This window comes from Manacus vitellinus, unplaced genomic scaffold, assembly GCF_001715985.3.
Source record: "Manacus vitellinus isolate BGI_N305 unplaced genomic scaffold, ASM171598v3 scaffold_0_pilon, whole genome shotgun sequence".
Classification (NCBI taxonomy): Eukaryota; Metazoa; Chordata; class Aves; order Passeriformes; family Pipridae; genus Manacus; species Manacus vitellinus.
The window spans coordinates 6,431,953-6,446,416 of NW_021938789.1; the positions used below are offsets into that span (position 1 = coordinate 6,431,953).

The window sequence follows — 14,464 nt, forward strand, 5'->3', positions numbered from 1 at the left end:
ACAACCCACCACAAGGAAGGTAAAAAACTCGTTCCAGTGAATACACTCTTTTGGGTCTGAGTGGGGTGGAGTAGCATAAATATACTTCATGACTGCAGAATTGACCAGCTGAGTTCTGATTTGTGCTGAAAAATTGCTTGCTCATCAGAGATATTAATGTGAAGATACAGTATTAGTGTAGGATACTAGATGGTAGCATTTTTCAGATATTCTCCTAGGTTCTGTCTTACTTCCTGAGAGTATTTTGGTATTGAAAAATAAGTTTTGTCAGCTGCAAAGTCTGAAACCTATTTCACTGATTGAATCTTTTTAATCCTCTTTACCTGAATTATTTTTAGATGTTGAGACTCTGGTTAGAGATTGTATCCAAATGAAAGAAAGATGCATTAAGAATTTAATAGAAAAAACACCACATTATTAAAACTAGAAGTTTTACTGGATATTGAAATTTATCACATGTTTATCATTAGGACAACCCAGGGACCAAGCCCAGCCAGCATGGGTTCATGAAAGGCAGGTCCTGCTTGACCAACCTGATCTCCTTCTAAGACAGGGTGACCACTTAGTGGATGAGGGTAAGGCTGTGGATGTCTCTACCTGGACTTCAGTAAAGTATTGGACACCACTTCCCACAGCATTCTCCTGGAGAAACTGTCTGCTCATGGTTTGGACATCTGTACTATTTGCTGGGCAAAAAACTGTCAGATGTCCAGGCCCAGAGAGTGGTGGAGAATGGAGTTAAATCCAGCTGGTGGCTGGTCACCAGTGGTGTCCCCCAGGGCTCAGTACTGGGGGTTAGTATCCTGTTTAGTATCTCTATCAATGACCTGGATGTGGGGACCCTCTGTCAGTTCACAGATAACACTAAGCTGTGTGGGTGTGTTGATCTGCTGGAGGGCAGGAAGGCTCTGCACAGGGATCTGGACAGGCTGGATTGATGGGCCAAGACCAAGTTTTTGAGGTTCAACAAGAGGGAACTTGGACTTTGGTCACAACATCTCTGTGCAGCACTACAAGCTTGAGGGTGAGAGGCTGGAAAGCAACCCAGTGGAAAAGGACCTGGGAGTGCTGGTCGACAGTGGCTGAACATGAACCAGCAGAGTTCCCAGGTGGCCAAGAAGGCTAATGCCATCCTGGCTTGTATCAGAAGTAGTGTGGTCAGGAGGACCAGGACAGTGATTGTCCCCCTGTACTCGGCACTGAGGAGGCTGCACCTTGAGAACTGCATTCAGCTTTAAACCCATCACTGCTAGAAAGGCATTGAGATGCTGGAGCGAGTCCAGGGAAGGTCAACAAAGCTTCAGAAGGGTCTGGAGCACAAGTTTTATGTGGAGTGGCTGGGGAGCTGGGAGTGTTTAGATTGGAGATCACAGTGAGGAACTCTCCACAACTACCTGAAAGCAGATTGTAGTGAGGTGAGAGTTTGTCTCTTCTTCCAGATAACAAGTGACAGGACCAGAGAAAATGGCCTCAAGTTGCACTAGGGGAGTTATAAATTGTATATTAGGAAATATTTCTTTGTTGAAAGGGTTCAGGCATCGAAACAGGCTGCTCAGGGAAGTGGTGGAATGTTCCAAAAAAATGTGGATGTGGCACTTGGGGACATGGCTTAGTGGTGATCATGGCAATGTTGGGTTAATGGTTGGACTTAAAAGTCTTGTTTAACTTTAGCAATTACATGATTATATGATTACAGTGCCCTGCCTTGGGGCCAGTAGTGGTTTATGATCCAGGATGAATTCTCTCTATTTACATCTTAGAAAAGGGGGATAAGAGGAACTGACAACTAAAGTTTGTTAAAGAGTGTGACAGACTAGTGAGTCTGAGAGGGATTCCTATGTAGACACAATGATGGGTTTTGGTCCTTCCTCTGAAGTCAGGACCGGCAGGGATGTAAATCTGTGTATAGTCCTGAAGATGACCAGGATGGAAAATGTTGAGGAGTGGAGGGGATAAGAGACAATTAAATTACTTGCATAGTAAAAAAGTTTAGATTTGTTTATTTGGCAACCCCTGAATGGAGTGCTGTGCGGGCTTGATAAGCACCTTTGCACAACAACCCTGTTAGCCTGTGCACTACTTGCTATGAAAAATCAGAGTAAAAGTTTGGGGGGGGGGAGAAATTCTGGTTGCCTTGTGTGAAATTTAACTTTATATTAAGTAATGCAAAGGGGAACCAGGTGAGGGAACATACGATGATGTAAATGACAAGTCTCCGATCTGTGGCAGAGGCATTTCTATTGCTTCATTGGGGAACTTGCATTTCTGTATTGAGGAAATACTGTATTGCCTTCAGGTTGTTTCAGACAAGAGGTGGAAAGGGATGCAAAAGGATTAAAGTACTTTAGTATGCTTGTGAGAGTTAACCTGGTATTGTTTTGCCTTTGGGATCAGTTGCACTTTATTCCATCTGTTCAACTGTGGTGGTTTAATATTTCTGTGCTTTTCAGGAAACTGTGGAAAGCTGACTTCCCATCTTTCTCGGGTAAAACAACTTGTGTTAAACTGCTTGCAATAGTGCAGTTGTAACAATTTCCTGCACAAGCATAATTTTATATTTCCCCTGCCTTACATTTAGTGATGTAAGAAGATTATGAATGTTTGTGGTTTTTTTCAAGTTAATAAAAGTCAATGGGAGGGTGGAGCAGGGAAAAGGATTGTGGAAAGCATTTTCCAGGTATGGTGGATGTTATTACAACCCAAGAAAAAAAAAGAGATTTTGTAGTAGAAGGGAGGGGGAGAGTACTTGGGCATTTCAATTAACTTGCAGCAGCCAATGCAAGATTTAGAAGTGCACAGTGAAAGGAAACACATAACTTAGTTATTTACTGGTAAAGACCTGCATATCTCAAAGGAAACATGTAGAGATTTCCTATCCTTAATTCCTTGCAAAATTTGGAAGTTAGTGAAGATTTTTGTAACTTGATGTTTCTAGATTCCTACTGATAAAAAAATAGTAAGTAGTATATGTTTGTAGAATAGCCATTTGAATTGATATTCTTGGGGAGGGAAATGAACGTGTTTACACTTAAGAGCTCCCAGTTTTCACATTGTTCTTTGAAACAGGGATCATTTCAATATTTCCCCTTTCTGGTACAAGGGCAGAGTATGCAGGTAACAACTAAGTCTAGATTTACATGTAACTTTAAGCTTACATCTCACCCTTAAATTTTATTTCTTGCTTTTCTGTTATACACTCCTCTTTCTTTCCTTTCTTCTATATTTGAGGACTGGTGGTTGTGGGGAAAGAGCAGACAAAGAGAGGATAGGACTCTCAAGTTAGTGATAACAAGTGGGCTGCATCACTGAGAAGATTAGTTCTCTTTCTTCCTCTATTAGAGCCTTCTAAAGCAGACTCCATTCTGGTAGTCCATTCCCCAGTGTATATGCCATCCACCACCCACACCACCTCTTCTTTTTTTTTTCCCCTGCTTTGGAAACAAATAGTTAAAATTTTGGTAGTATAGCTTTGTTATGTAAGAGGTGAAAAACTGTGGTGTTAGTGCCATATCTTAAAGCAGAATCTTATTCACAGTTTCATCTAAAGTTTAGGGAGATGGTGTGTGATGTAGAAAGAATAGTTCTTTCGGCAATACCTATTTCCATATTTTTCCACTGAGTCTTCATTCAGACTAAGTGTGCCTGTAAAGTCACTACCAGCACCCTAGCTTTTGAGGCTTCCCTCTACCACCTCTTTTAGGGGATGAAGTGGGAAGAGGAACAGAACTAAACACTAAGATCAATTCATAGCAGAAATTATATGAATATGAACATATTTTACACAATTGGGTGCAAAGTTAGGATTGCTACTGTGTCCAGTTTACATGATAATGCAACTTGAATAAAGATTTTTGTCCATGGTCAGAGATGATTTACAGAACCATTTAGACCTTGCAGAGAACAGCCTTCTTTGCAGGCACCATGGGAAGAAGGAGGTTGTGTTCATAAGCAACGAAGCATAAACATCTTTCATTCGAGCACTGGGACTTCTGTAAGCTTTAGGTGACATGTCTTGGCTTCACCTTGTGTAAAACACTGTACCATCTTCATGGTCTGCTCTCTGAAGTAGTATAGTGAAATGAAATCTTGATTTCTTAATGAAGGAAAAGATATTATATAGGTGAAGAGAGATAAGGATGTTTTCGTGAGGCTGAACAATAAGTTACTTTTTAATTCCCCTAAATGTCCAAAACAGCCTGACTATGACAGCATTCAGTGATTTAGGATACAGTGCTAGCAGTATTGTGCCCTCATAAATTGCATAATCCCCTTAAGTTGCATGTGCAACTTGCATACCAGATAGCTCCAAGTTGCATGTGCAAGTAACTTCTGTTCTGTCCAACACTCTTTCAAATTCAGGAAGCTTTATTTCTGTATATATATGCATGTATATATATATTTTTGTGTGTGGATTAATTTAATTTCTTTACTTCAAAATACTTTTGGACAGTCTAATCTGGACAGCAGGCAGTCTCACAGTCTATAGTGGTGTGTCACAGAGTAATTCTGGGGGTTTATATTTATATCTAGTTGCCTGTTTCTCTCTTTTTAAGCTGAACTATGACTGAATGTGTCATTGTTTTTTAACATTCTGAGGGATGCTATCCTTAAAATTATGATGTTGATACATGTATCTGGATAAATATATTTTTTGCAAGTCTTCATGGCCACCACATTCAACTCTAAGCATCTTCAGAAAGCACTTTCCTACTTCTGGTGGCCAATTTGCCAACACTATTGCCAACAAGTCTGGAATGGTTTGAATCAAATTTGCTGGCAGTTATCAGAAGGGTATTTTATTGGTAGTCTTCTCACGGTGGTGAAGCATTTTCTGTTTGTGAACATGGGAAGATTGTTACACAAAGGAAGCCTTTAGATCACAGTTTCTCTTCTGTGCTTTTCTTATGCTTTGTCATGCTTGTCTCTGTCCTGTTTAACCAGGGAGAGAAACGAAAGTTTGTCTCCAGGCTCTTGCTGTGTTAGTTTCTAGCTGTGCTTTTTACTGCCTGTCATTTTAAGCTGCTGCACTGCTCCCTTTCAAAATTTAGAGTTGAGAGAGCAAAGAGGCTACTGTCTGGCTGAAATACCCAGTTTAAATATTTTATTCCAGGTGATGCAGTTCTATCAGCCAGAGTGAATTAAACTCTTCACTGCAATGAACATTCTCTCAAATTACAGCCCTTGAAATACCAATGTTAGCTGGCTGATTATCAGAGCACTGTTGTGAGAAAGTTAACAGATCTTCTGAGGGATTTGCAGCTTTGTGGAACACTAAATTTGGTGATTCCTGACAAAAGCAGTTGCAAAGTCTTTCTAGTTCTCATAAGCTTAATTTCTCATAACCAAAATCCATCAAACCTTAGCCTATGTGTTACCCATAAACTAGTGATAATTATTGTTATCATCCAGCTAGATTTGAAACTAGATTTAAATGTGGGGTGTCTTACTTTAGGAACATTGAAGTTAAGCAGAAGTCCTTGATACAGTAATCAAACATAAGGTTGAGGTCCTAAATTCCTGAACACAGGTAGATACTTTTTGGGGATTCTGTGACTCTTCCTGAACTGCCAGTTCAGGAATTAAGGAACTTGGCTTTAAAAGTGGAGCACAATGGAAACTTTGGATAAAATAAAGCATGTTCTTTTACCAGTCTTCCTGTATTACTGGAATAGGCTGATATCTTCATTTTGGCTAAGAGTTCTGGTTTTAATGAGATGTGTCGAAGTTGAGCCGGCCCTTGGTAGGTGAAGTAGTTTTGTCATTAACCTGCTCAGCATTATAACTTCCTTTATGGTGCTGACTGATGTGTTCATGCTGCTCTGCACACAGCTGTGTGATTCTTCTGTGCTGGAGCAGTGAGGTGGGAATGTGAGCTGTCTGGCACAGTGTGAGGTAGCTTGCAGGTTTAATGAAGGTAGAGAATAGCACATAATAATTATTGAAATCAGAGATAGTGCAATGAAATCATGCCACCTCTATTTGCCTCATTGCTCAGTTGGTAACTAATATCACATCCAGATACACCTTTTCTCATCCTTTCACCTACCTGACCTCTTTAGTCTGTCCTATTGATTTACAAAATAATAAATATTCAAGATGGAATAAAGTGTTAGACAACTCTAGGTTTTCTCTCATTGAATTCCACCTCTCTCTTGAGTCATCAAATTGGGAATCTGAACCTCTCCCCACAAGCCTGTCTTGCACATTTTCTACACAGCTGTCCTCCCTGAATTTTTCATTTTTCTCGTTTCAGGTTTCAACTATTCTCACCCTTTACAATAAAAATAATAATAATGATAATGATGGGTTTAGAAAACATCTAAAGGAAGCTTCCTGCAAAAATCAGGTGAATAGCTAAACAAAAGTGGTCCAGTATAATTCAAAATCCTAAATTTGGCATAATGATTAATCTGTGGGTTGTCAGTGACAGTCAGTAAAGATATTAGAATCTGCCTCTCTAGTTGCCATTTATCTAGGTCTAATATAGAAATGCTAAAACTCCACATTCTAGTTCTTAAATTTTATGCTTTAAATGGAGTGCTGCTCCTCAGTGAAAGCCCAGGGATCTCCCTGCATCACATCCAGGGCACAATGAGAAGAGCTGGAGGCTGGGCACACATTGTGCTGGACAGCAGGCATCTTGTCAGGTGTCCTGCCTGTACTTGAAAGAACGGAATTGGCACAGAGATGAGAGGAACAGCTCTGCCCACAGCTGCCTCTCTGGAGTTGCAGTGAACCCAGCACTCTAAAGCTCTCTTGCCGTGTAACAGAGCCGAGTTTTGAAGGTTGTGGAGGGAGGACATTGTTTTATTATTTTTAGTTACATTTGAACTTTACCTTTTTGTGCTAGTGTCTTTTTAATTTTATATGTGTCACAGGACTGCTGTTCGTAGCATTTTGTCTTTTAATATGGTTAGTGGAGCGATTTTAATGATTTAATGAATCCTCAAAACAGTTCTGTAAATGAAATTGGGTAAATATTAATAAAGAATTTATATTCATTGAAGACAGTGAATATTTTACTTTAAAGTCAGGGCATCAAGCTCATAAATTTTTGAGAAGTGATCCAGGTTAAGTTTTCACTAACTACTAGTGTATTGAAGTGTTGTGTAGTGCAGAGAATGGAGGTGCAGGATTCCTTGCCTTCCTCCTGGCTTGTCCTCTTCAGCTTAGACATTCCCTTTTACTTGTGAAAATTCCTTGTAAATGAAGAACTAGTTTTGGGGTTTTTTGGTTTGTTTTTTTTTTTTTTTTTTTTTTTTGTAGGATGCTTATGTCTTCCACTAGAATGAAGCCATTAATGTACTGGATGCTAACCAGGGTTACTCAGTAGTACCAATCAAAAACAATAATTCAGTGTTATGTGGTTGTTAGTAGTAGGTACAAATACAGTTGAGTGTGTGCATAGGGTCTAAATGAGTTTGATATCAGCAGGATTGCGTTACTGTGAACTTTTTTGGGAAAAAAACAATGCAAAAATGCTTAGAGTTTCTTAGTGATTGCTTTCCATGTAGTATGGCCCTATAGGTGTATTGTTATTGATGCAAAAATGACTCAGGACTGTGGGCTGTGAATCTGCAAAAAGGAATGGGGAGCTGTCAGATAACAATAAAGATGTTTTTGGTTTTATCTGCCAAAAAATCACAAGTGATACTTACAGAAGTGTTTCACAGTAAGGAAACTCTGTATTTCCCTAAGTGGGATAGGATTTAAAATAACCTTCAAAGGTTCTACTGTTACAGAAATAGATCTATCTCTGTAGGTAGCTAACAAATGGGTATTTAAAATGTGACTAGTCTACAATATACTTAGAAAATTATTCTTATAATTTGTATTCACATTTTTTTTGCCTGAGAAGAGTATTATTTTACAATCCTGTAGAGGTGCTTTTGCTTTTATCAATTCAGTCATGTTTTATTACATAGAACTGAGAATTGAAGTAGTAGATGTAGGTCATCTGAACCTGTGAGAAATGTGCCTTGGGCATCAGCAGCTCTGAACATTGTCTTTCCCATACAGTCACTGCTTGATTATCACTGGTTTTTTAAACTATAACATTGGTGAAACTGGCAGTTACTTCTGAAGTTAACACTGTACCTGTGTCCACTGCATTTACTATTGTCGGGTTCTAGGATTATAAAATCTATTTTAAATTTCTTGAATATTCAGAGTTGTGCTATACTAAGAATGTACTTAAATCTCATATTCACAAGCAAAGTAAGAGTTTTGGGTAGCCGGTAGTAAGCTCTGCAGTATTATAAGAGAAAGGTTGAAGTAAAATGGAAAACCCACTATTTATGTGGAAGTGTCTAGATGAAGAAGCTTTTTATTTCTCTCCAGTACCTGAGTTATGGCTTGGTGTTTCAGCTGAGATGACTCATTCACAACTTCACCTTCTAAAAATTATGTTGCAGCTGAGTAATGTTGTTCAGATCTGAATTAAGACTGGAATGCTGAATTTTGGTTGACATTTTCTTCTTATCATATTATCTTATCCCTATTTATTACTTGATTTTATAGATGTACTTTTCTTGTTGATTACTGTTTGTTACTGAAAAACTCACTGTCTACAGATATAACCCTTCCTTTATTTTTGTGTATTCAGTACAGAATCATGCTTTAAGACTTGCATTTCTTTAAATGGAGTTGTGTTTCACTAGAAAATACTGGGCTCCCTCTTTTTTTCTCTGATTTTTCATGCTACGCTTCCACATTTTTGTAGTAATTAATTTTTCTTTTTTTTTGCTATTAGGTTTTATTGATATTTAACATCTAGAAGGACCATATAGCACTTCATTACTTAGTCTGAGGGTTTTTTTGATAAAACCAGGGAAGAGATTGAAGTAGTGATAAAAATATCCTTTAAATCTCTTTAGCAAATAGAAGAGAAATTGGAAGTCAGGAATGGAACATTGTTCAGATGGTTGGTTTTCTAGGTACATTAAGAATTTGGATTTCCCCAAACATCCAGCAAAAATCATGTTAAATATTTTGATCTTTTACACACCAGTCCCCCAAACTACTGAACAGTTGATTCAAATCCAATCAAGTTTATATAATTTGTTGTTATCGTTTTTCTTGAATTACAAATACCCCTATACTTATCAAGTAAAGTGAGAAACTTGATACGTTCCAGAGACTGCTGTCAATATGACTTGTGTTTGAGAATCCATTATTCTTCCTATCCTTTTTTTTTGGTCAGATATAAAATACATTCAAATGATCCTAAGGTTTGCAAGAAGTGTGTAGAACTCACAGTGCAGGAAGTGGCTATTTTTGTTCACAAGGGATTGTGGGACTGTATCATGGTGGCATCATGAGTTTGCCTCTCAGTTGACATATGGTGAGTTAATAAATAGGTTGTTGGTTGCAGCTTCTACGTCAGTAAAATAATATTTTGTTAGAGTAGGATATTTTTCCTTCTGTTTTTCTCCCTGTGTTTACAAGCTGCCTGGTAGGGTTTTTTTATCCTAACCTTTATCTGAACATTAAGTGTGGGTACTCAGCTAGCAGGGAATGTAGGCACTCACTGGTTCTAACCCTTTTATTTGGGAATGGAGATCCACCCTCTTCTGCTGTAGCCCTGGTGTGCCTGGGGTATGTGCCTCTCTGTGTATATAGAGAGGCTTTGCGTTGCCGTAGTTCCTGCTTTTGAAATAAGTAGGGCTGGAAGATGTATCTAGGGAAGATTAAAAAGGGAGAAACTTTTCTATGCTCACCAATGCAGCTTGATGGTGATGATGGTGGGAGTTTCCTGTTTGTTTGTTTGTTTTTATTATTTGGGTTTTTTTGTTTGTTTATTTTGTTGGTGTTTTGTTTTTTGTGGGTGTTTTTTGTTCCTTCTTTTTGTTTTGTTTTGTAGTTTTGAGGGCTTGTTATGCTTAGTTGTTAGGTTTGGAGGTGAAGGGTTTGATCTCACTCCGCCCTTTCATAAGAGAAGCATAAGAGAACCATAAGAGAAGCAGGTGATTTTCTTCAGGTTCTGTGTCTATGTTTTTATTTTACTTGAAAGATACAATTTTCAACTATTGTGAGTTATAGGAAAAAGACTGAGAACAATGCTTTGAGAATTTTTTAAATTCTAAAGAGTACTTCAAAGTGTAGTGCTGAATTGTTTATTTTTAAGGCTAATTTAAGTGCTAAATGCAATTTGAACTGCTTTAAATAATGCATATTATATTTAGACCTGCACATTTTCAAAAGCAGACAACAGTATGATCCTGGTACCTGATTGTAAGACCTTATTTATTAAGAGCTCTGAGTGATGATGACTCTGATAGAATATAAACTCTGCAGACATTGAGAGTTATGCCTGACCAGGACTTCAGTGACAGGCCATCTTCTGCTGTACATAATTATAACTTTAAATGTTCATATTGAATTGCTTAGTATATTCATAATATGCCTGGGAACATGATATGGTCAGGAGAGGTTGTTATTACTGAGCAAAATATATGTGGCAATTTCAAAATGCTCCACATTTCAAACCTCTTTTTCTGTTCTCTGGATGTTGTGTATATCCACACAGAGCAGTTACTTCACTTTCCTCATTTTACTGATGGAGAAGCAAACACAAATTATTTTCCAAACTAATTGGAAAGGGGACTGGGGGGATCTAATGAGGTTAAAAATCATGCAGTCAGGCCAGTGAGGTATGGTTTTGGTTTCCTTAACTAAATTAATAATCTACTGAATTAAATAATATATAATTTGACTGCATCAAGAATTTTGTGTAAAGATTTCAGGATTAATTCCTTGATAGAAGCTGAATACCCCAGATACCCTTTGAGATAAGGAACAACTCATTTCCCTTTGCACCATTGTAGATACTGTGGAATTATTATAGGTTGGATTTGCATATCTATGTTATTTTAGATTTTCTTTACAAATAGTCCAGGGAAATAACACAAGCAACTGATTTTTAATCCAATTTTTTCATATAGTTAAGGATTTTGGATGAAATATACTGGTTTAATAGTGCTTAGTTTTAGCCTTTAGCATCATAGAAACTCCATAGATTAGTAGCATGAAATTTCTTTATTAAGAACAACAATTCCTCACATTTCTTCTACTCACTGAAGAGTTCCTTGTTTTAAGTTAGTGTAAGAATATTTCTGATTTATTTTTCTTGAATAAACTATTACGTGTAAAATCACGATAGCACCAGTGTTTATTTGTTTTGTAAAGTAGGTCTGATACATAAATAAAGTTAAAATGCATTTCTGTTTCCTGTTTTTTCATAAATTGTTAAAAATGCTAAATATAAAGAATATAAGGAACAGATTAAATTTTATTGAATAGGATAAACTGATAGATTATTATATTTCAAAGGAAATACATCTGATATTACAGAGCAAAACAGCTACTTCACTCAAATTACTTTAGCAAATAATTGGTAAAATTGGTCTTTTTTCAACAGCTTTTCATGAAGGAAAGAATTCAATGGGAATATTGTCAAACAGATTGAGACTTTTTGTCCTGAGTTCTGTTTGCTTTTCATGTGATTTGCCTTGTCATTTTGGGCAAGATATTTAACTGACTGCCTGTTTACCAGTCCTTGAAGAGGAGAATAAAACTTAATGTTTTTTTTTTGTCTGTACACAACCCTTTAGAAAGCAAGTGCTAAGGAATGTATGGGATTTTCATTCTAATACAATTTCTAAAATAACTTCCAGGCAGAAGTAGATTGGAAAGAGCAACTTATTATTTGAAGGTAATTTGATAGCAATTTTTTTTGAAATATAATACTCCAGGAATGTCGTTCAGTATTAAAGTAGGAAGTCTTCTGCTTTGTCGACAGTTTAATTACAAAATTATGTGGATATTTAGAATGAGCAGAGGATGTCGGTTTGGAAACCAATTCAGCATTGATAGCATTTGTTCCTCAGTTTGTTCTTGTAGAGCATCAGGTTATTCTTAGATGAGAGCAGAGAGGAAAAAAAGTCGCAGATTAAGCTTCTATAACTACTTATGAAGCAGACTAATCATGGGATTTCCTAATTATTGGAATTAGGGTTCTTTGTCTCCTATTGATATTCTCCTTGAATATTACATAAAGCTGATTTAAATAATTGAATACTTTTTAAGCTTAGAGCATGCTGGGAAATTAAAATGAAGCTAAATACTTTTGCGTCTTGATTATGGCTTTTCAAACAGTATCAGCCCTGAACATAAGCAGTTTACATATATGATATTTTAAGAAACATTTCTAAAATTATTTTCCCATTTTGTGATACCTTTTTAGGTATCACAGATACAGTATCATAGATACTGATGCTGTGAGACTTGCATAATACAGTTATGCATTATAACTGATACAAAAGGGTGAGAAATGCTCTCTTCTTACTACTGGAAACAAACTATTCCCACTGAAACACTAACCTCAGTTAACTTATGGTTTTTTATGTACCTCTTGGGAATCCTGAGCATGGTTCTAGTCAGACCTTGAATAAGATATGATTTTTATTTATATACTGTATTTGTCATAAATGTAAAGAATTTTATTTCTGTGGACATCAGAATACAGTGAATTTGGTTTAGAGACAGTGAAATATTGTGTAACTTCTTATCTGTTTCTTTCAAACTCTAGTGCACTATGCAATATAGTATATAATACAAAGAAGTTCAGTGTGCTTTAAAACCTGAATATTAAGTCTGATGTTTAATTCTGCTCAGTGCTGTAGCCTAATTCTGTTCCCACTACTTTGTTCCTTCCAGGACATGAGAGACTGCTCCCGTGATGGCAGAGGTTTGTGGGAAAGATTTTGTTGAACACTATACGACTCTTAAATGCTAAAAGCAGAAGGCACTAGCTGGTAGCTCAGTGTGGAGCAAAAATTTTATTTTAAACTTCAAAAATAATTATGTCAAAGAAAAGTCGTGCCAAGGGAGAGAAGTCCGAGATGGAGATTGAAGCCCTGCAGGCTGCTAATGAGGAGCTACGAACTAAACTAACCAACATCCAGATAGAATTTCAACAAGAAAAAAGCAAGGTATTTGTCTATCTATATTTTCTGATCGTTCTTCTTAACAGTAGCACTGTTAGAAACCAGCAGAGTTTCGTACTAAAATGCATTAACCTTAAAAGAAAAACTTGACAAAGTAGTGAAATCAGAAGAATCACCGATAAACTGAAATTGGTGCCAACTCTTCTAAATGACATGCAAAAGGAAGTAAATATCCTCAAACATCCAGTCGCTGAAATTTGCAGTCACAGCAATATAAATGGCATTAGCTTACTATGACTTAAAGGCAAGGGAGTTTTGTCATTTATCTTAGCATTGAAAACTGTATGTCGTGAAAAGAAAAATCTTTTGTTTTCAAAATCAAACATTGGCACCTTATTCAAAATGCATCACTATGGAAATTATCTGTGTAGGAGTTCTGATTTGCTTTGCTGAGGTTATGATGCATCTGATTGCTAATGAAACAGATCCATCAATATTTATCTGTCCAGCACATGTTCAACAGCTGTTTTGGTAATCAAGAGAACACCTAGAATTATTAATTCATGAAGTACATATATATTTATAAAGATTAGTATTTACTTTTATATATCTCTGTAGACAGTTGAAAATATGGACAAGGCAGTAAGCTTATTTGTATTCTATTAGTTTTTTAGTCTCAATGAGTGCATTTGACTTTGCACAAGACAGTTCTGGAGATTAATCCATGTGCAAATGGATTTATCTGTGTTTCTTTGGTGATATTGTAGTTGCAAGTGTCCAAAGACTTATCAGTGGAAAAAGTATGCACTGAAAATGTGTCCACTTTATATAACATAGCTTTGTTCTAGCCTTGGGTTTTTATATGTGTAAAATGTGAAACACTTGAATAACAGTATTTCTGTATGTTCCAGTTTCTTTAATAGCCTTATGTGTTACTCAACTTTGAATGGTCTTATTTTTCATATTTTAATTTACAAAGCAAACCAAGAAATACCTGAAAATGCAATCTTCAGAATTTATTTCTTACAGAAGAAAAAGAAATAATAAAGCTTTAATTTTTGTTTGATGCAATAGGTTCAGTATATATCAGCCAACTAAATCTGTGTTGCCTTGGAAATTTTTCTTCTTTCCAGACTAAAGCAACAAGTTATATCTCTTATACATCAGGAGTACTGATGAGTGAACAGAAATGACAAGGGTTTTGCTATTGGCTTCCTCATCCAGCTTCTCCTGCTCTTTTTTGACATAATGAGAATAAATTTTAAAATAAGTGGCACAAACTACTTGTGCTTCTTAAAATCACACACCATGGAATTTACTAGTGGCTGATACCCTCTATAGTTTTCTGGGTGACAAATTGTGTTATTTCACTGTCATTTTTAGCATCTCATTGTTCCTATTTGGAGACTTGTTAGCTGATGGTAGATTACATTTACATTAGTAAATTCTTCTTTTTAGTTATTTTTTCTTATTTCCTATTTTGTTCTGTATGACTTTTTATATACAGATGTGAATTT

General features: G+C 36.6%; 1 protein-coding gene across 3 annotated transcripts in view; it reads left to right on the plus strand.

The window, feature by feature from the left end:
* The window catches only part of JAKMIP1 (janus kinase and microtubule interacting protein 1), a 112,077-nt gene that overhangs the window by 9,658 nt on the left and 87,955 nt on the right, over positions 1-14,464 (plus strand). For all 3 annotated transcript variants that reach the window (XM_018089188.1, XM_018089197.1, XM_018089203.1), the window contains one exon: positions 12,718-12,992. In XM_018089188.1, the coding sequence (XP_017944677.1) occupies positions 12,864-12,992 (129 nt within the window). In that variant the 5' untranslated portion in view covers positions 12,718-12,863. The remainder of the gene's footprint in view (positions 1-12,717; positions 12,993-14,464) is intronic.